We start from the raw sequence: 19639 nt of genomic DNA on the forward strand, positions 1-19639 counted from the left end.
AGGGTTTCTCTGTGTACCCCTGGCTGTCCTCGAACTCTGAAATCCATCTGCCTCTGCCTCTCAAGTTCTGGGATTACAGGCATGCCCACCACTGCTCAGCTGAAAATGATTTTTTTTTTTAATTGAAATGGATCAGACTGAGTCTATCCTACCATCTAGCGGGGGAATTGAGTATGCTATGGTTTACTTCCCTTCCAGGCTCATGAGAGGCCGTGGAACTCATATAGTACAAAACTCTGGGGTCGGCAGCACCCCAGGCCTATTTACACTGGTTTTAACATCTGCTCATACGTGCAGTCCCTAGGTTCTGGCCTGTGTAGACATCCTAGGTAGAGCGCTTCTCAGGTATCCCATGCAGCCTTCTCCCAGTGTTCTTCCACCCCCAGGCACTCAGCCAGGATCAGCAGGGTTCTGACCACTCAGGCTCCAGGGACTTCCTACTGTGGGAGTCTAGGCCCCTCCCTCCTCTTACACCTCCTCACTCCGGGACCCTGGCCTGACCTCAGCCAAACTTTCCGCTGTGGATTTGGAAGTGTGGCTGTCCTCAAGCAGGTGGTCTTCCACCCTGCAAAACCCCGTACGGTAATGCATTCCAAAGAACTCAAGTAAGTTATGAGAAGGAGAGGTGGGGAAAATATAGTGAAAGTAAACCAACACACCAACGATCTGTCACACAGATAACCACAGGACAACTGCACAGGGGTGACTGACGGGTGGGAGCTGGGGCCACCACCTATTTCCGTCCTGTTCCCCAGGAAAGTCTCCAGAGCTTCCTCCCAAAGGCTCACCAAGCCTTGATTTAGCAGCAGCAGTGAAGCCGAACTGAGTCATAGTCAGATCCAACCAGGCAAGATGAGCCAAATACAGCTAGCTCCTGCTCTGCGTGGAGGGGCGAGGGAGGGGCTCTTCTCACATTCGGGCAGGCTGGGCATCAGTTCCCCATTTTACACCAGGGAAACCCAGGTTCACAGGATAGCCTTCTGTCCCACGCCCTTTCCAACTCTATTGTTAGGCCCAGCCTCGAAGGGCTTCCGGGGCCTTCTCCTCAGGCCAGTGGCTCACTCACTGTTTTCCTGCTCATTGCACATTTGCCACACAGGCCTGAGAGACCTTTTGTAACCATCTAAAAACAAAACAAAAAACGAGACCATTAGCCAGCTGGTGTTGACCTGCTTCACCTTCACAGCAAGGCAAGTCACTCACCAATTTTGGAATTTTATTAACAACTACTTTGGCTGCTTGCTACTGGAACGCTACCACTCAGTGCTTTGTGAAGCACTGAGACCTAGTGTCAGTTTGTGTGAGAACGGGGCTTTGGCCATATGAGTACTAATACTAGCCAAACGCGTGGCCTCTTTGACGCAGAGGAGCTCTACTGTTGAGAAACTGCATTCGACAGTGGTCACTTTTGGGAATCTCTCCCTTAGCAGTCCTTCAGCCTTACTGAGTATCACCACTATTTCAGTGGTCCATCTCTTCCACCCTCGTTATAACTCAGCACACACGCAGCTCTTCCACGTAGATCTGCTGCTGCGTGGCATCCCTACCTTCTGGTCCCTCCTGCAGTCCCTCTTAGGTGGTCAGTCTTTCTCTAGAGGAAGCAGGCCTTATTGGAGCCTTCACCATTTGGCTTATTTTTAAAGCTTTATTTCTGGCCAAGACTGCACAGTACCTTAATTTTTCTTAGCTTGGTGCTGATGTGGGGAGTAGAAACCCGGTAGAGCACTTAATGCTAATCAAGTGTTCTACCAGTGAGCTGTACCCCAGGCTTCTTCTTCTTTTTTTTTTAAAGATGGGCTCACTCTGTAGCCCTGCTTGGCCTCCAAAGCACCAGTATTACAGGTGTGTTCTATCATGCCCAGCTCACTCTAACATTTTTTTACTGTGCTTATAAAAGCTCTTAAAATGCAGTTGTTTCATGACAATCTTATCTCGGTCACCCCTCCCCACCCCTCTGGAATATCCTACCCTACCTTTGTCTGACTGGCAAATGCACAGGAGAGGTGAGAGAAACTTTAACTAAACACAGGCTTCTTGGACGTAATCTCACGCTGGCAGGCAACATTCAGTATCTCGGCTTTACTCAGTCTGTAGAAGGGGTAAGGAAGAGGACCCACTTTGTGAGGTTGTTCACACAGACACATCCAGCAGGTCTAGCATTCAGTGCACATTTTAGCAAGAACTGCCGACCTTTCCAAGTGCTTTATTGAAACCTTCTCCATGCCACTTGACTCACTTCTGCTCCATCACCACTAGCCCAGTCTTTCTGGGGGTGACAATGCACACAGCACCTACTTTTCCCATAGCACTTGTCTTATTTGTGACTGGTTTCCGGTTTCCCTATCAGCTTCCCCGGCCCCACTCTAAAAGGAGGCCTCATTTTCGAAGCCTTTGCTACATAATGGAACTTGCTATGTAGGCCAGGCTGACCTTGAACTCAGAAAGTCACCTGTCTCTGCCCGATTGCTGGGATTAAAGGCAGACACCACCATGCCGAGCCCTAGCCTAGCTTCTTAAGAAAAGCCTAAGGCATTGATCTGCTGTGTCTAACAAGCTTGTCCCCGACACCGACAGGCAACAGAGGAGACAGAAAGCCGTCTTTTATTTACTCGGGCACAGCGGGTCTGCCTGGTGGGCTGAGACAGCGTAGCATTTCTCAACGGACCACCCTTAACGTGCTGAGCACTGCTGAGTTCAGCCTTCCCTCAACAGTTCAGTCCTTGGTTGTCCTTTTACAGAGGGCTGTCGTCAGTCAGGACCACTGAGGGACAGAGGCGGGAAATCTGCAGCACCCTCAACAATAACCTAGGCCCGCACTGGAGTCTTCTGGACTCTTAACACCCAGTACTTTTAGTGGGAGACACAGCACTCTAATAAAAGCACTGTTGCCAATGTCCTTTTCTTTCGACTTCATCTACTTGTATTCTAATATCACCTGCCCTGAAGCTTCCTGCCCCCTAAGATTTCATCGGCATTCTTTCCTTGTCTTGGTCAGTTTCTTTTGCAAATGCTTCAGCTTCTTGGAAAGAATAAGGCATAAATAAGCTGCCCATCGCTGTAGCAAAGACGACCCGTCTCACCCTTCTGAGGGCTGACATGAGGTCTGCTTAGCCGCTGGTGCCCTGACCTTGTCGGGCTACTTAGTATGGCTAAGGAAACCCAAGGTAGCTTTCATTAGTTGGGCACACGGGCACTCTAGCTCACGGTGAACACCCCAGCGATGTCTCATGAATTTGTTTTGAACCCTAGGGTCCAAATTCAAGCTTCCTAGCCAATGACTTGAGGTAACAGCTCCCTTTCTTGGAATTTCATCCACTTTTCAGCCTTCTAGTGTTTTACCCCTATCCTGGAAAGCGTTCACCTTCGGGGGCCCACGCTTCTCTTGTTAGCTCACCCGTCTTGTCTTAGTCTTTAAACAGTCAGCCCCGCCCTTTGTCCAGATGTAGTTGGCTCTCATAGGAGACAAAAGTTCAACTATGTCACACCAATAGTCACCAACAGAACCTTCCCCTGCTCTTAGGAACAGTCAACAGGATGAGAAAATTCACTGTGTGCCCGTTGCAGAAGTTAAATGCTCTAAAAACACATGCAAGTATCTGTCCATCAAGGGGCAGAAGACCCTCCATGTCCAACTAGTTGTACGTTGGCAAGGATGGCTTCCTAAGCGAACTAGGGCCTTTCCCAGTTTTCCTAAGGCAGGAGCTTGGCCCTCCCACCAAAAGTGAAGCCTGAGAACAGACGAGCCCTTTGGACTCATTTTGGCACTAGACACAGAGGAACTGTTCTAATTAGCAGGCTCAGAAGGGACCCAAGTCACTGCCAGCATATGCACTGGGGGTCTCCAAGCTTTCTCAAACTCAGCAGGTCAATGCTGCTAACCTGGCACCATTCTAACATGCCAAAACCATTGGACAACTTAATTGTGAGGAATGGTCTACTGTTTTAGCACCAAATCCAATCGGCTTTGAGGTCAACTATGGAGCAAGTTTCCCAAATTCCTACTGTGGCTTTCTGGGTACCACTTGGACAGATATGCTCTCATTTCTCTTTATCAGGGACTCCAACTTCAGGAGGAAAAACAGCAGGGGCAGAGGCAATACTGGTCTTCACACTGCCAGCCAGAAGACAACTATACACATCTTCTCAGGCTCTTAAAAAGAAGGTGGAAACTTTAGTGAAATGCCTCTGAACACAAGGTTCAGCACCCAGGACATCTGGTGGTATAGTCATTAATAAGCTGCCATATCCTTAGGGTCCCATGAAAGGCCTTTTAGATTAAATGTTACACTGTTATCCTTCTGCTTAAGGATGGAGCTCAAAAGCCACTTCTATATTCCCATTTCTTTTTGTTAGAGCATCACTCAGAGAAACTCTCTGGCTATTAAGAACAGAGGCCCAGATGTGGGTCCTATGAAACAAAGGGAACACTGGGCTACTCTCTGCTCTTCTGATCTCACTCTCTCAATCCCGACTCAAGGAAAACCCATTGAGGGCTGTCCCTTATTTCTGCTGCATACATTTGAATGAAATACCCGGTCTGTCTCTAAGATGTTTGAGCTCTTTGCCCAATCACAGCAGGACGCCAGAACAGGCTCCACTAAGGCTTTCTCTTGCCTTCCCTTTCCTTCTATAGGGAGTAAACAGAGGGTGAGGTGCTGAGACACCTTATCGTATGCAGACTAAATTCATTTGTAAAGATTGCTTTACTGTCCTAGAAAAATACATGTTGTAAATTCGAGGGCTACAACTCAACCACTTTAGAGGATTCCTGAGGGATAGGGATAACCTTTGAATTTCAGGCTCTGTGGTTATGCGTATAAGAGGCATATTAAATATAGATGGGTCAGGCAGATTTAGAAATAAAAATCTTTTTCCTGATTTTTTTTTTTTCCTAAAAAAGAAAGACAAGTTACCATCTGTCTGGCTTATTTCGTGTGTGCATGTATCTATAGGAACAGCCTGGGGGAGGGGCTGTGTCATGCAATGAGCAGAGATGGGAAGATGGCTCCTTTGACAGGGGAGCCTTAGTGTTGCATGAGGAAAGCAAGGAGGGGAGGTCACTGGAAAGGGCTTAGCATGGAGCTGTTCCAACTTGTTCCTACCAAGAACCTAGAGCATCAGGGGCAGAGGGTAGAAAGCATAATGATCTCTCAAGGGGACTCCTATCTGAACACATCAGATGTCCTATGGAAATGAACAGGTATGTTTCTGAATATAAATGGTAGTGACTTCCTGTGCTCCTGAGGTGGGGCAAATAATCAGGAACCCATAATCCTTCTGGGTATCAATGTTTCTGGCCAACAAAAGATGCTAGGAATCTGGAGGTAGGGGTAGAGCTGGGGAGAAAAACAGTTCCAGATTTGGGGTATCTTCACAGGACTTTGAGAAATGTCCTTTGTTTTAGCATTTTTAAATGGCAGCCTTGGTGAGCAAGGACTGAGCTGTCAGTGTCACTGTCGAGGCCATGGGCCAGAAAGCCACTCCAGGCTGAGGAAAGTGCATCTCAAGACCAGCGAGGGCTGTGGAACGCTCTGTGGCTGGGCCGGAGAGGAGACACAGGTCGAAGACCCCCCTTTAGATGCCGATGGCCTGTAGAACCCGCTTCTCATTGTCGTTGAGGTGGCACGAAAACATTATGTAACAGGGCTGCTGAGCAAACTGGCAAAGGAAGTCGGTGAGATAAGCCTGGAGGAGGAAGAACGAGAGTAGCATCACTAGAGGCTCCCAGGGCCATCAGTGTGCAGCAGGGTGGAGGACCACGGCAAGTGGTCAGGAATGCCGGCTTTCAGACAAGGGCCAGCTTCCTAAGGAGCAGGTCTTCACATTCTTGCATCTAATGTACATAGAACCCAATGACAGAATGCCATAGGGAACCAAAAATACTTCCCGGGCTCTATCTCCTATTTCACCCAGAGAATGTTCCCAAAGTAGCCTTAGAAGATGGGTCACAGCTGGTGCAGAATCCTGGATGAAAACCCCAGCACCCCTCTCCGCCCATGGCCTTGAACACTCAGACAGACAGCAACTCCACCCCTACTTTCTTGTAGTTCTCATGAAGAACTATGGATGGATTTGAACCCATAATCTTGCTTCCATGGCTTGAAATAGATATTGTCACTGTAAGACATCTTCTACAGACACCCTCACCTGTAGATCAATCTGATAGAGAGGATCCTTCAGGGCATCAGGGTCATCTTCCTCATCATCTTCATAGTAATCCTCCTCTGTTAGACATAGCCAACACAGGGCGAGTCAGGACAGAGGCCCAGAATCAGGCCTCTGGTGGTATTTACCACCCCATGGCTGAGGCAGAAGGGGCAAAAGCCCAAGGAATACCCCTTGTAAGCCCACATCTCCTCTTGCTTGGGTACCCCATTCTTGGCACCAGTGTGCACAGAAAAGGTGTTTACCATATTGTTCTGTCTTTTCTCAAATGGCTTACCATATTTACTTGTGGCAAGGATGTCAGATAAAAGCTGGCCAGCTAAACCATCCTCCTCCTCCTCTTCCTCTTCCTCCTGGTCCTCCCACATATCATTGGAATCATCTACTTGAAGATGAAAAGTAGATGAAACACTCATGCATTTTCCCTCTCAAATCTTACCAGGATAAAACAGAAGGTCCAAGGGTCTCTGCAGTGTGGACTACCGTCCTCTCAAATGGGAAAGAACCAAGGACGGCCAAACCTTCCCAATGAGTGAATGGAAGAACTAAAGCTTCTAAGAAGGGGCAGGGTAGGCAGCTTGCTTCCTAGCTGCCCCCACCGTCAACCTCTGTGAGAACTGACATAGATCTGACAGGACCAGACACAGAGCAGCTTTTCAATAACACTTCTGCCACACCCTTACATCTGTGCCTAATAAACCTAATCAATCATATGACAACATGTAACTTGATCCTCCAGGTTAAAGTCTGGGAGTAAGGGCCTGGTGCACCTTGACTCCACTCGGCAGTAGTGGCCTGGCGAGCCGCATTGGCCTCCATGACGTTGGAGAGTTCATTGATAATCAACTTTAGGATCTTGACCAACAAAGGAATGTTTGTCCAGCGCTCCGGGTCTAGGAAGGAAGTAAAAGAACCTCAAGTCAGATTGTCACTGGGTAGCAACTCCATCCTCCCGACAGTTCTACTCATATTTTCTCAGGTGCTTCCACCATGTCTGACTATACCCAACCAGAAAGAGTACTTTAAATTTAATTCTGCCTGGTGTAAATATAATAGCTAAGAAATAAGGAGAAGTAAGACAGTTCCGGGATTAGAGATCAGTTGGTACCAGTAACAAAGCTGAGCCCCAGAATGGAAGCTGGGAAGAATTGTGCCCGAGATTATTTGCCTCAATTTTCAACAAGAAGGATCCATACATTCTGATTCATTTTGCTTAGTTTTCTGCTGCTTCTTTAGGAAACCCACCAATAAAAATGGAGAACACAGTAGAGCCCTTTCCCTGTCCCCGACAGCTAGAGAAACGGAGGCATCGCTCACTTTTGGCTGACTTGGAGCGGGTCCGAATGCCTTCATCCATGCCATAGATCTCCTCTCCCTTCACACGAATGTCCTGCAACCGCTTGTCATCTGCATTGATGCCATGTTGGAGCAGCTTGCACAGTGCCACAGAGCTGGGGAGAGCCAGAGACTGTCAGTCAGCTCCTATCCAGAGCTTAGTCCAAGTAGATTAGCTCACTCTCAGAAGACGAAGACTCTCTCTGATGGTGAAACTTCTTTTCACAACTAATTAGGAGAGGTAGCAGAGTCCAGCTGAGAATGGGATTTGATGCCCAGGAGGTGGTCCACTGCTTTCTGCTCAGAAATACACATTCTACTCTGCTGATTGTTTTACTGGGAATTTCAACATGGAGGTATTCAAATAGAAGGGTTATTAAGAAAGCTAGAGCGGGGCGGTGGTGGCGCACGCCTTTAATCCCAGCACTCGGGAGGCAGAGCCAGGCGGATCTCTGTGAGTTCGAGGCCAGCCTGGGCTATCAAGTGAGCTCCAGGAAAGGCGCAAAGCTACGCAGAGAAACCCTGTCTCGAAAAACCAAAAAAAAAAAAAAAGAAAGCTAGAACAGAGAGAATACAGGGAACAGCTTGGTACGTCAAACAAAAATCAACAGTGCAAGTCAGGGAAGAAAGATTTAAATGTGAGTACAACTAGAAAGCTCAGAGCAAAAGGACAGAGCCCCACCTAACTTTGCCTTCATACTGTCCGTAAAACAGATGCTGCCGGCTCGTCCACTCAGCCATCACAAACTCCAGGGCGGGTTTGCCAGTCGGTCCCGGGAGGCTACACAGGAACTCCAACAGAGGTTCCAGCTGAGTGTGCACCAGATGAGCAAACACCATGATCAGAGACTAGAAGAGAACAAGAGGGTACCTGTTTCAGGAAAACAGATTTCATAGACACGGGAGAGGTGAGAGAATAGCCCAGTCAGTTAAGAAACAGAGTCTGGGCCTGGCATGGTGGGCAGGCCTCAGGACTCATGAAGCAGGGACAGGCAGATCACGGAGTTCAAGAGGCCAGCCTGGTCTACATAGAGAATTCCAGGCTAGCCAGAGCTACACAATGAGACCATTAAAACAGACAGACAGACAGACAAACAAACAGAAACAGAGTTTGGGCTGGAAAAATGGCTCAGCTGGGTTCTAGTATCCACAACCATTTATAACTCTAGTTCCAAGAGCTTGGACTCCATGTAAATGGTACACACACACACACAGACACAGACACACAGACACACAGACACACACACACACGCGCACACACACGCGCACACACAGACACACACACACACACATGTATATATATCTACACACACACACACACACACACACACACACACACACACACACACACACAAGGAAAACATTCACACATGTAAAATAAGTCTTTATACACAGCAGGTCCACTCATAGGACAAAACATAAGATTTCCTTGCTCATGTTTCTTGGGCCAGAGCAGATCCCACTTTACTTTCCTGCTCTCCAAGGATGGTGAGAGTAAAACAACTCAGGGCCCACATACTCATGTGATTCCCCATCACCCGTGCAGCAAAAAGCCTACTACCCCACTGTTCTCACCTGCATGACACTGAGTGTCTCTGCTTGCTGCATCTTACTGAGGATGGCACGAAGAATCTGGTCCAGATTCTCCCCAAGCTCCCGCCCTGCCTTGGAGATGAGCGTGGAGACCAGGCGGCCCACAAAGGCTGCAGTGAACTCGGAAGTTCGTGGGTCCAGGAGCTGGCTCACCACCTGCATCACGTACCATAGTCCATTGTGGCCTTGCTCATCATGCCACTGGGCTACCTGTTCCAGTGTCACTGACACATAGGCCCGCAAGCACTCTCCACCATTCTGTGGAGACGGAAGTGACAAGATTAGCCCTGAGAGGAAAAGATGCAAGGAGGCCTCAGACTGTTACTGACAGTCTACACCTCATGGGAGCAGTAAGCCCATAGGGTTCACGTGGCTCATAACACTAGATGTGGGATTTCTTGTTGCAGATAAGCACAGGCACTAACACAGTCCTTCCTTTACCCAATCGGCTGTCTCACACAAACCACTGTTTGCCTAGGGATTTCCAATCTGACCAGTATCTACTATCATTTTCCTATATCCTTTATAAACAACCACAATAAAGAACCGAAAAATAACCAGCACATCCTTCACCAGGTCTATCACTTGTTGACTCTATCAAAAGGATCTTCAGAGAAGTCCCAAGGCCCCAAGTCTGACACCTAAGCTCCTCTATAACATCAATAACCAAACACAGCCAGATATGTGGTATTCACACTTTTTAAGGCTGTAACAGACCTCAGAGCACAATCAAACCAGGCTTCTCTGGGGAAACTTGGAGTCGACAGACTTACATTTCAAAAGCATAATCACGTCACTGTTTTCCCCCAGCCTACCATTTGGCTATGGCTGGGAAATTGTTTTCTCTCTAGTTTCCAAGTATAAGATACCTACCTGCATGGTGGCGTTATCATCCGTGTGAAGGGTGCATTGTGCCACAGCAGGGAAAGCTTGACAGATGAGGAGCTGGGAAAGGGGAGGCTTTGTATTTCGAACTACCGTGGTCAGGATATCAATAGCTGTCTGGAAGAAGAAAGAAAAGTCAAATTACTTCTGGGGCGGGAAGTATCCAGCAGCCACGACGCCTGTTAGGTAGTCGGAGCTCTCAGTTTCATTATAGTGCTTATGATTTGATTAGCCATGGAGGTGGGTGGTATTTGACAGTGGCTAGGGAGATTTTCAGCTGGTCAAGCATTTCCCTTGTCGCATGAAGAACTGACCTCTACTCCCAGGACCCATGTAAAAAAGGCAGGTGTGGTGGCATGTGTGCTTATAATCCTAGTGTTAGGGAGGCAGAGAAAGGAGGTTCCCGGGGCTTCAGGCTAGTCAGCATACCTTACTTGGCAAGACTAAGCCACTGAGAGATCTTGATCCAAAGGAGGTAATTGTGTTCCTTATGATACCAGAGGTTGTCCTCTTGCCTCCACAAGCATACATAGACACACATGCACTGGGAGAAAATGCCACCAGGCATGGTGGTGCACGCCTGTAATCCCACCAATGGGGAGACAGAGGCAGGCAGATCTCTGTGAGTTCAAGGTCAGCGTGGTCTATAGAGCTGGTCTACAGTTAGACCATGCCTCTGAACACACCCATATTCTCTTTCTCTCTCTCTTTTGGTTTTTTGAGACAGGGTTTACCACTGTCCCCATGGACAGAGTAGCTCAGTATAAAATAACATCCCAAATCTCCAGTGTATCACTGTCTTTCTGTCTGTGGGTCGGATCTGTGGGTAACACTTGCAGAGTTCTTTCTCCCCTCTCACTCATGGATCTTGTAGTCACTTACCGCACAGAGCCCTGCAGGGATCTTGTCTGCTGGGGCCTGCATTATGCTGACCAGAGTGGGAATCAGCCTCATCTGCATGGGGCCTTGACAGGCTTCAATCTGTGACAGCTCCTTGAAGATATCCTGAGCCAGCGAGGCGACAACAGGATCTGAAGTACATAAGGCAACATGGAAGCCTGTCTACTACTGGTTTAATGATGTGTGTTTCTTGCTCTACATCTAACATAAGTTAACAACTGCACAGATTACACCTCACACTTGGGAAGTGGAGCAGCCAGCTATATGGGTCACCTAAAGACCAAGGAGATGCTAAGTCTTCAAAAGATACAATAGATAATTTCATCAGGGAATGGACTTTTTTATAGCTACTTCTAAAGTTAGAGTAGGCTTTTCTTCTGGGCCATCTGGAATGATAATGAAACCAAATGATAAAAGCCTCCAAACCAAAAGCCAAACAAAACCCCCACTGATATTTTACTAAGAAGAAAGCTGGGTGTGGTGGTACACAACTTTGGTCCTAGCACTTGGGAGGCAGAGGCTTGGGGATCTCTGTGAGTTTCAGGCCAGCCTGGTCTACAGAGTGAGTTTCAGGACAGCCAAGGCTACATAAAGAGACTGTCTTGGAATTAAAAAAAAAAAAAAAAAAAATCAAACACTGTTGCCTCCAGGCTCTCACACATTTTATTTTTTTTAAAAAATATTTACTGGATTTATTTATTTATACTTATTGTACAGGTGTTTTACCTGCATACATGTTTATGTCCCACTATTCGGACAGCACCCAACGAGACCAGAAGAGGATGTCTCCCTTAGAACTAGAGTTCCAGAAGGCAACGGGCCACCATGTGGGTGATGGAACTGGGGGTACCCTGGAAGAGCAGCCAGTGCTCTTAACTCCTGAGCCACCTCTCCTGCTCCTCTTACACCTTTTCAAGAAGTCACACATATTTCTTAAGGAGTAGCCATGACAGAAAGGAAGAACTCCTAGGGCCCTACCTGTAGCACAAGGTACAGCTCTCAAAAGGCAGAGCTGCATAAAGAAATGGAGCTTCTTTTTGGTGTCTATTTGAGAAGGGGTCTCATTATACACCCTTTAATCTGTAATCCTCCAGCCTCAGTCCCAAGGGCTAGGATCACAGGTATGCATTATCTGACTAAGAAACGGAACTTCATAGCAATCTGCTTTGCTTATGTAATAAAAGTGCCTTTTTCATGTAGCACATATGCAGTACGCATGCAGGTCTATGTTAAAAGTAACTACAGCATTGCTTGTAATAGAAACAAACAAACAAAAAAGACCTAGCTCTCCATTAACAGGATGGGTAAATGAAAGATACAGAAAACTAATGAAGCCTGAAAAGAATGAGAGATCCACAAGTGTGGATACATTTTTCAAGTAAAAAACCAAAACCAAACAAACTAAATAACATGTTTGGTAGAATATCATATTAATAACTACCATTCCTGTATGTTTTAGCTTCAATTTTGAAAACAAATATCCTTAATATTTTTTTTTGGTACTTTATTTTTCTGGTAACTATATTAGCTGGGCGGTGGTAACACATGCCTTTAATCCCAGCACTTGGGAGGCAGAGACAGATGGATCTCTGTGAGTTCAAGGCCAACCTGGCCTACAGAGAGAGATCTAGAACAGGCTCCAAAGCTACAGAGAAATCCTGTCTCGAAAAACCAAAAAATAAAATAAAATAAAATAAAATGTTGAAAAGTATTAAAGGAAAGAAAAGCCTGTAATCCCACCACCTAGAGATAAGCTTCTGATACATTTTCTCCTGGCATTTTTTTCCCCAGCTACACACATATCCTCTTTGAAAAGAAAAACTAAAACTTCAGATAATATTTTATGCATGTTCTGGGGGAAATCTCTTTTCGCTTCACTTTTACTATTATAAAAATATCCGTCCTGGGTGTGGAAGCCCGTGTGCATGAACAGCACTTGGGAAGAGGAGCAGGAGGACGCAGGATGGCAGGGTCAAGGCCAAACTCACAGGGTGGGCTGTGGCTTGGCAGCCCAGCACTTGCTTCACGTGTGCAAGGTTTCTTTGCATGTTTCTTTAGTCTTTTCTTTCTTCAGTGTCAGGGATCAAACCCAAGGTCTCGTAATCGCTAGGCAAGGGCTCTATCACGGAACCACACCCCCAGCCCCAGGATCTTTCCCAGACTGCTCAGGAAGTTGTTCTCTTTCCTCCTCCATCCATCATCAGGGTTTTGAGTTACGTCTTTTGTGTTAGTCTTTTACTCACTGTATTTCCTAGCCCTCAGGAGAAGACAATGACAGAATCAGTACTCTCCTTGGTAATGCTGCTGTACCTATGCGAACTATTTCTTTGCTTAGGCTAGTGAGATCACCAGATCCTAGAGATAGTTTCCTAAATCCACCAGCCACCACTACTTCTGGCACTTCTCCACGACACAGCTTTCCTGATAGCATACCATTACTGTACTTTAGGAAAATGGCGATGGTGAAGGGACAGATTTTGCTTTCCACGCTTGCTGTGAATTCTGGGTCAACAGTACAAACGATGCACAGGGTCTCCATCACCAGGTTGAGGACCTCTGAGCTGAACTGCGCTGCTAGGTGAATCAGGCCATCAAGGACACTGGGGAGGAAGGGCTGAAGCACATGTGTACTCTCTGAGATTTTCAGTTGATCACAATAACTAGAGAGAGAAAGCGAGATACATAATTAAAGAGTTACTCATAAGCACCCTTCAGTTCTTAGGCTTTCCAGTCTTATATGACCTATGCATATATAGCTTTATAAAGTCACTCCTAGAGTAGCTATGTCTTCACGTCTTTCTGTAGCATATTATATAAATATCAGTATCTCTAATTCTACTTTCTTCAAAATTTCTGCTTTGCTGGGTATTGAACCCAGAGTCTCTCACACATGCTTAAGCAGGCACTCTAAGCTACACTGCTAGTCTATTTGCTATTTTCTTTAAAAGTTCATCCCTCTCCTGTGATGAGGCAAATCTAGCCATATCGTTACACCCAAATTAAGCTACTAGGTTAAATGTAGTATGAGTCTTTAGACTACAGTGTAAAATCAGTGTTAGATCACCAATATTTCGACATATAAAGCTTGCAAGATGGCTAAGCCTGTAAGGATACTTGCCCCCAAGCCTGATGACCTGAGCTGGATCCCTAGAGACGACACGGTGGAAGGAGAGAATCATCTCTTGGAAGTTATTTTCTGACTTCCACCTGCATGCTTACTATGTAGCTCATGACCAGCCTGGTCTACTGAGCAAGTTCAGGCTGCCAGGGCTACATAGTAAGACCCTGTCTCAAAAACAAAACAACTCACAAAAAGAAAAAGCAAAAAATAAATATATTCTTAAAACAACTTTTCATTATAATTGCTTAATAGGAGACTTTTTCAATTTCCATGTTACAAATTTTGTGCTTTGAGTTTTTTGAGTGTCAAAATGAGTTTAATTTATATAAACAGTCTTATGTGTACTTACAAAATTAGTACTTGACCTTTGGGATCTAAACTTCTCTATGTAGTTCTATTTATCTCTTAATCAATAAGTATTTCCTGAATGTTGCTTACTGTCTCTCACAGATACAAATGCTACAAACACACCGTTTAAACCTTGCTTTCTTCTTCTTCTGATGGGGATGGAGTCCAGGGCTTTGCACACACTGGGCAAATGCTCTACCACTGACCCTCCAGTCCCAGGCCTCTGCCTTCGGATGGGCACAGGTGCTGAGATGGTGCTGAGACGGCTCAGTGGGTAGAGGTGCTTTGCTGACAAACCTGCTGACCTGAGCTGGATCCCCAGGACCCACACAGTGGAAAGAGAACCAACGGCCACAAGTTGTTGTTGGTGTGCATGGCATGCACATGCCCACATACCCAACCACCACATATATATCAACGTGATTAATTAAAAATTATTGTGAGTTGGCCGGGCAGTGGCGGCGCACGCCTTTAATCCCAGCACTGGGGAGGCAGGCGGATCTCTGTGAGTTCGAGGCCAGCCTGGTCTACAGAGTGAGATCCAGGAAAGGCGCAAAGCTACATAGAGAAACCCTGTCTCGAAAAACCAAAAAAAAAAAAAAAAAAAAAACCCCCAAAAATAAAAAACAATAGAATAGCAGTAGTAAATAGAACTAAAAACACTTCCTCTATATTGCACTGTTAGTAGGTAGTCAATAAGTTTTTTTTTAAAGACAGGGTTTCACTTTGTAGCCTGACTGGACTGGAACTTGATATGCAGACAAGGCTGGTCTTGAACTCACAGAGATCCACCTGCTTCTGCCTCCAGAGTGCTGGGATTAAAGATGTGTGTCACCACATCCCATCCTTGTTTTTTTGTTTTTTTTTGTTTTGTTTTTTTTTTTTGGTTTTTCGAGACAGGGTTTCTCTGTGTAGCTTTGCGCCTTCTCCTGGAACTCACTTGGTAGCCCAGGCTGGCCTTGAACTCACAGAGATCCGCCTGCCTCTGCCTCCCGAGTGCTGGGATTAAAGGCGTGCGCCACCACCGCCCGGCCCTTGTTTGTTTTATAGTCATATAAAGCTCTACAATGACCAGTGAAGACACAGCTTCATGGACTTGAATTTGCCATAGACTTGCTTTTTGCTCAGACCTTACTTCTTTCTTTTCATGTTTTAGTTGTTTTGGGATTTATTTAATTTTTTATGTGTGTGTTTTGCCTGCACATATGCGTGTAAACCACTCATGTGCCTTGTGCTCAAGGAGGCCAGAAGAGGGCGCTGTATCCTGGAACTGGAGTTAGGGATAGTGGTAAGCCACTATACAGTCACTGCTTATTGGCTCTACCAGAGTATTTCTTACAAATAACTGAAAAAATCAAAACACTGACTACTAGCTTATTGACACGTCTACACTACTTCTCTACTCTTTGCTTTAGTAACGGTATACACTTTGTACCCTAGTTTCAGAGCTTGGTTCCACCTTCTCACTGCTTCCTCCCCATCCTCTACCGGCTACTACACTGGACTGCAGCAGAGACTTCTGTCTGGACTACTACAGCAGCTTCCTAGTTGATGTTTCGACTTTTCGCTGTACGTTGCTATAATTATTTGAGTCAAGAAATGTCTCTTTTTAGAACAGAAAATCAGTATCATTGCCCTTGTAATTAAAACAAGGTAACAAAACAAGAAAAAAAGAGTTCAGAGCTGACTGAAGCTAGGTGCCACTTCAGCCTTCAGAAGTTAGGCCTGGGGTGGTGGTGGTGAGGGCTGGAGAGATGGCTCAAGGGTTTAGAGCAATTTTTCTTACAGAGGACTCAGGTTCGATTCCCAGCACCCACAACATGGAAGCTCACAGTTTCGGGGATCTGATGTTCTCTGCTGGATTCCCAGGTGCACAGACATACATGCAGGAAAAACACATAAAATAAATACGTACATAATTAATAAAACATAACTCAGTCCACAGCACTTGGAGGCAAAGGCAGGAGGATCGTGTGAGTTCAAAGCCAGCATGGTCTATAAAAGTGAGTTCCAGGACAGCCAGAGCTGTTACACAGAGAAACCCTGTCTGGAAAAAAACAATAACAACAAAACAACCCAAAACAAACAAACAAACAAAAAACCCAACCAAACGAAAAACCTAAAAAAAAAAAAAAAATGACTAGAGAAATCTGACACAAGTATAATTATGCATCAAAAATATCTTGTTTCAGAAATCATTTAAGGCAATTTACATGGATATATAAGCAACTGCATGGAGGGATAAATTAAAGCAGGCACAAAAGAAAAAGCAAGGATGCTATGATGAACTAAAATGTTACAGTATTAGAAATTCCAGGGGCTAGAGATGGCTCAGTGGTTCAGAGCACAGACTGCTCTTCCAGAGGACCTGTATTTGTTTCCTAGCACCCATACTGAGCAGCTCACAACAGCCTCCAGACACATCTGCACTCAAATGCACATGTCCACATACACAGTGTTAAAAATAAAATGAAACTTGAAAACAAAAATCCCCACAGTAAGTCGGGCAGTGGTGTGCATGCCTTTAATCCCAGCACTCAGGAGGCAGAGACAGGCAGATCTCTGAGTTTGAAGCCAACCTGTTCTACAGAGTGAGTTCCAGGACAGCCAGGGCTACACAGAGAAACCCTGTCTCAAAAAACCAGGAAAACAAACAAACAAACAAACCAAAAACCACCCCACAAAAACTAACAAACAAAGAAGTAGTGAGTACTCTTAGCCACTGAGCCATCTCTCCAACCCAAAGACTTATTTTTATTATTACTTTTATAATTTTGAGTGTGGGGGGTTTGTGTAAGAATACAGGAGCGTATGGAGACCAGAGGTTGTGGGATCCGCTAGAGCTGAACCTACAGGAGGTGGTTATGAGCTGCCCCATCTGGGTGCTGGGGACCCCAACTCAGGCCTTCTGCAAGAGAAGGAGGCACTCTTAATTCTGCTATCTCTCCAGCCCCAACAGGCTAGCTAGCTCTTGGAACTTAGAGACAGGATCCAGTGTCTGACATCATTTGTATAAAGGTGTGAGTGTCCATTTCTCTCTGGCATTCATATTTATAGTTTGTCATTTTTTAGTCTGCTATGATTCACTGTTTAGGGAAATCAGTAGGTTACTGCCTAAGTAGTCAATGAGAACTATACATTAGGTGTTTAGGTTTTCTTACATTACAGAGATTATTTCTGTTTCTTTGTGTGTATGTGTATGGCTGTATGTACATATATATAATATGTGTGTATACACAGGTGCAGTGTCTGTGTACACGCAGAGGCCAGAAGAAAGCACTGGCTGTCCTCTTCTTACTCTCAGCTGTTCTTGTTTGGGGCAGGCTCCCTCCCTGAACTTGGCCTTGTTTTCTTAGGTAGGGTGGAAGACTGCAAGCCCCAGTGATCCTCCTGTCTGTCTCTCCCTGACTCCCTTAGAGCTGGGATCACCGAAGTGTGCAGGACGGCCAGATGGTACACAGGTGCTAGGGTGGCTCTTTTTTTTTTTTTTTCTGAGACAGGGTTTCTCTGTGTAGCCCTGGCTGTCCTGGAACTCACTCTGTAGACCAGGCTGGCCTCGAACTCACAGAGATCTGCCTGCCTCTGTCTCTGCCTCCCGAGTGCTGGGATTAAAGGCGTGTGCCACCACCACCTGGCAGGTCTAGGATCTTAACTCTAGTACTCAGGAGTATATACCAAGCGCTCTTAACTGCTGAGCCATCTCTCCAGCCTCTCAATATTTTTTTTCTGACTATAAAATTTAAATTTAAACTTATAATCAAACATTTACATATATAACAATAAATAAAAAGTGTTTTTTTAAAAATTCTAATCTCTCCTGTGAGAATCAATGTAAATAAGTTATGCTTGACAGGTACTGCTGTCTGTAAAACACTCCAGGAAACAAGGGATATTTACCCTAAGTACTTACACACATCAAACTCCTCAGTTTGCAACTCTGAACATTTCTGTGAAATCACAACACAAAGTAGACACGTTTCTTTTATCGATTCATAGTCTGCTTTTAAATTTATTATCCTGGTTTTACTCCCGGCTCGTTTTTAAAGTTTTAAGTAAGATATACATAGGTTTTAATGGTTTTGTTCTTATTTAGTTGGTAAAGGCTTTTAATTTTTTTCTTAAAAATACTATTATTTACTTATGTGTATGAGGTCTGGGGTGTTTCAGATCTGGAGCTGGAGTTATAGGTAGTTGTGAACTGTCTGACGTGGGTACTGGGAATCAAACTTGGGTCCTCTCCAAGAACAGTCTCTGCTCTTAACTGCTGAGCTAGCTCTCTAGCACCTGCTTCTAAGCTTATCCTGACAACTGTCACAGGGGATGTCTAATGCTTCAGGGAATATTAATGCATGGAGATGAAATCAAGTCTTACAAATGTCAGAAGCAATATAGGCAGTGGCTAATCAGGTTAGGTCTCCCTCCTCAGTCACTTAAGAATGGCTCCAGAGCTTTCTGAAAAGCTACATGTGGTTTTTTCTTAGCACCAAACATTTTAAATTTATTTAGAGCCAAAGATAGGCTTTACCAAGACTGCACAGGGAAAGATGGGCTTTTGTTCATGGTTGTACCACTTACTGTTCAACACAGACAGACAGAACAGGTGACTCCTCAATGTTCCCTAACGATAGCCCTCCCTCTTTCTCTCAATGTATAGCTTCTCAGTCACCATTTCAAAAGTTAAGAAGATAGGATAGGAAGATAAACTTTGTAATTCTCATGCATAGAATTCAACTGAGATGCTTAAATTTGGACCTTAAAATATCCTTTAAAAACAATGTTCAGGCCTGGAGAGAAGGCTCAGCAGTTAAGAGCACTTGTCCCTGTGGAGAGCCTAGGCTCAATTTCCAGCACTCACAACTGTCTATAACTCCAGTTCCAGGGGATCCAATGCCCTCTTCTGACCTCTGTGGGCACCAAACATGCACCCGGTACACAGACATATGTGCAAGCAGAACACTCATACACATAAACTATAAATACAAAAGAAAAACATTTTAAAATAACAATGTTCCCTCTGGCCTGGGTAGGAACATAAGTAAATGACTATAAAACCTCAGTCTTTCCCTATGGAAAAGGGGATGAGACTGGAAGAAATGAGCCGTGTTTCTAGGCCATATTCTTCCAAATTTGGTTTCTAATACAGGGACTATCAACACAAGGATGTGATTGACAGTCAGACTCATGTCCCTCCTCAATTCTGCAACTCTGATGCAAATTCCTTATCACTCAGAACCTTGGGTCATGCACCTCCACTGAAGGAAGGAAGCGGCCGAGATGACTCACAGCTGGAGT

General features: G+C 45.4%; 1 protein-coding gene across 6 annotated transcripts in view; it reads right to left on the reverse strand.

Annotated features, from left to right (window-relative positions):
• Positions 1-2187: 2187 nt before the first annotated feature.
• Positions 2188-19639, reverse strand: part of Ipo9 (importin 9) — a 44558-nt gene continuing 27106 nt past the window's right edge. For 4 of the 6 annotated variants that reach the window (XM_006982441.4, XM_076547500.1, XM_076547503.1 and 1 more), the window contains 10 exons: positions 13312-13538; positions 10861-11009; positions 9967-10095; positions 9076-9351; positions 8183-8349; positions 7483-7616; positions 6936-7058; positions 6443-6547; positions 6148-6224; positions 2188-5685 (listed from right to left, as the gene is read on the reverse strand). In XM_006982441.4, coding sequence (XP_006982503.1) covers positions 5575-5685; positions 6148-6224; positions 6443-6547; positions 6936-7058; positions 7483-7616; positions 8183-8349; positions 9076-9351; positions 9967-10095; positions 10861-11009; positions 13312-13538 — 1498 coding nt within the window. In that variant the 3' untranslated portion in view covers positions 2188-5574. The remainder of the gene's footprint in view (positions 5686-6147; positions 6225-6442; positions 6548-6935; positions 7059-7482; positions 7617-8182; positions 8350-9075; positions 9352-9966; positions 10096-10860; positions 11010-13311; positions 13539-19639) is intronic. The other 2 variants (XM_076547499.1, XM_076547501.1) reach the window with 1 other exon arrangement.

The sequence above is a fragment of the Peromyscus maniculatus genome, chromosome 11, assembly GCF_049852395.1.
Source record: "Peromyscus maniculatus bairdii isolate BWxNUB_F1_BW_parent chromosome 11, HU_Pman_BW_mat_3.1, whole genome shotgun sequence".
Classification (NCBI taxonomy): domain Eukaryota; kingdom Metazoa; phylum Chordata; class Mammalia; order Rodentia; family Cricetidae; genus Peromyscus; species Peromyscus maniculatus.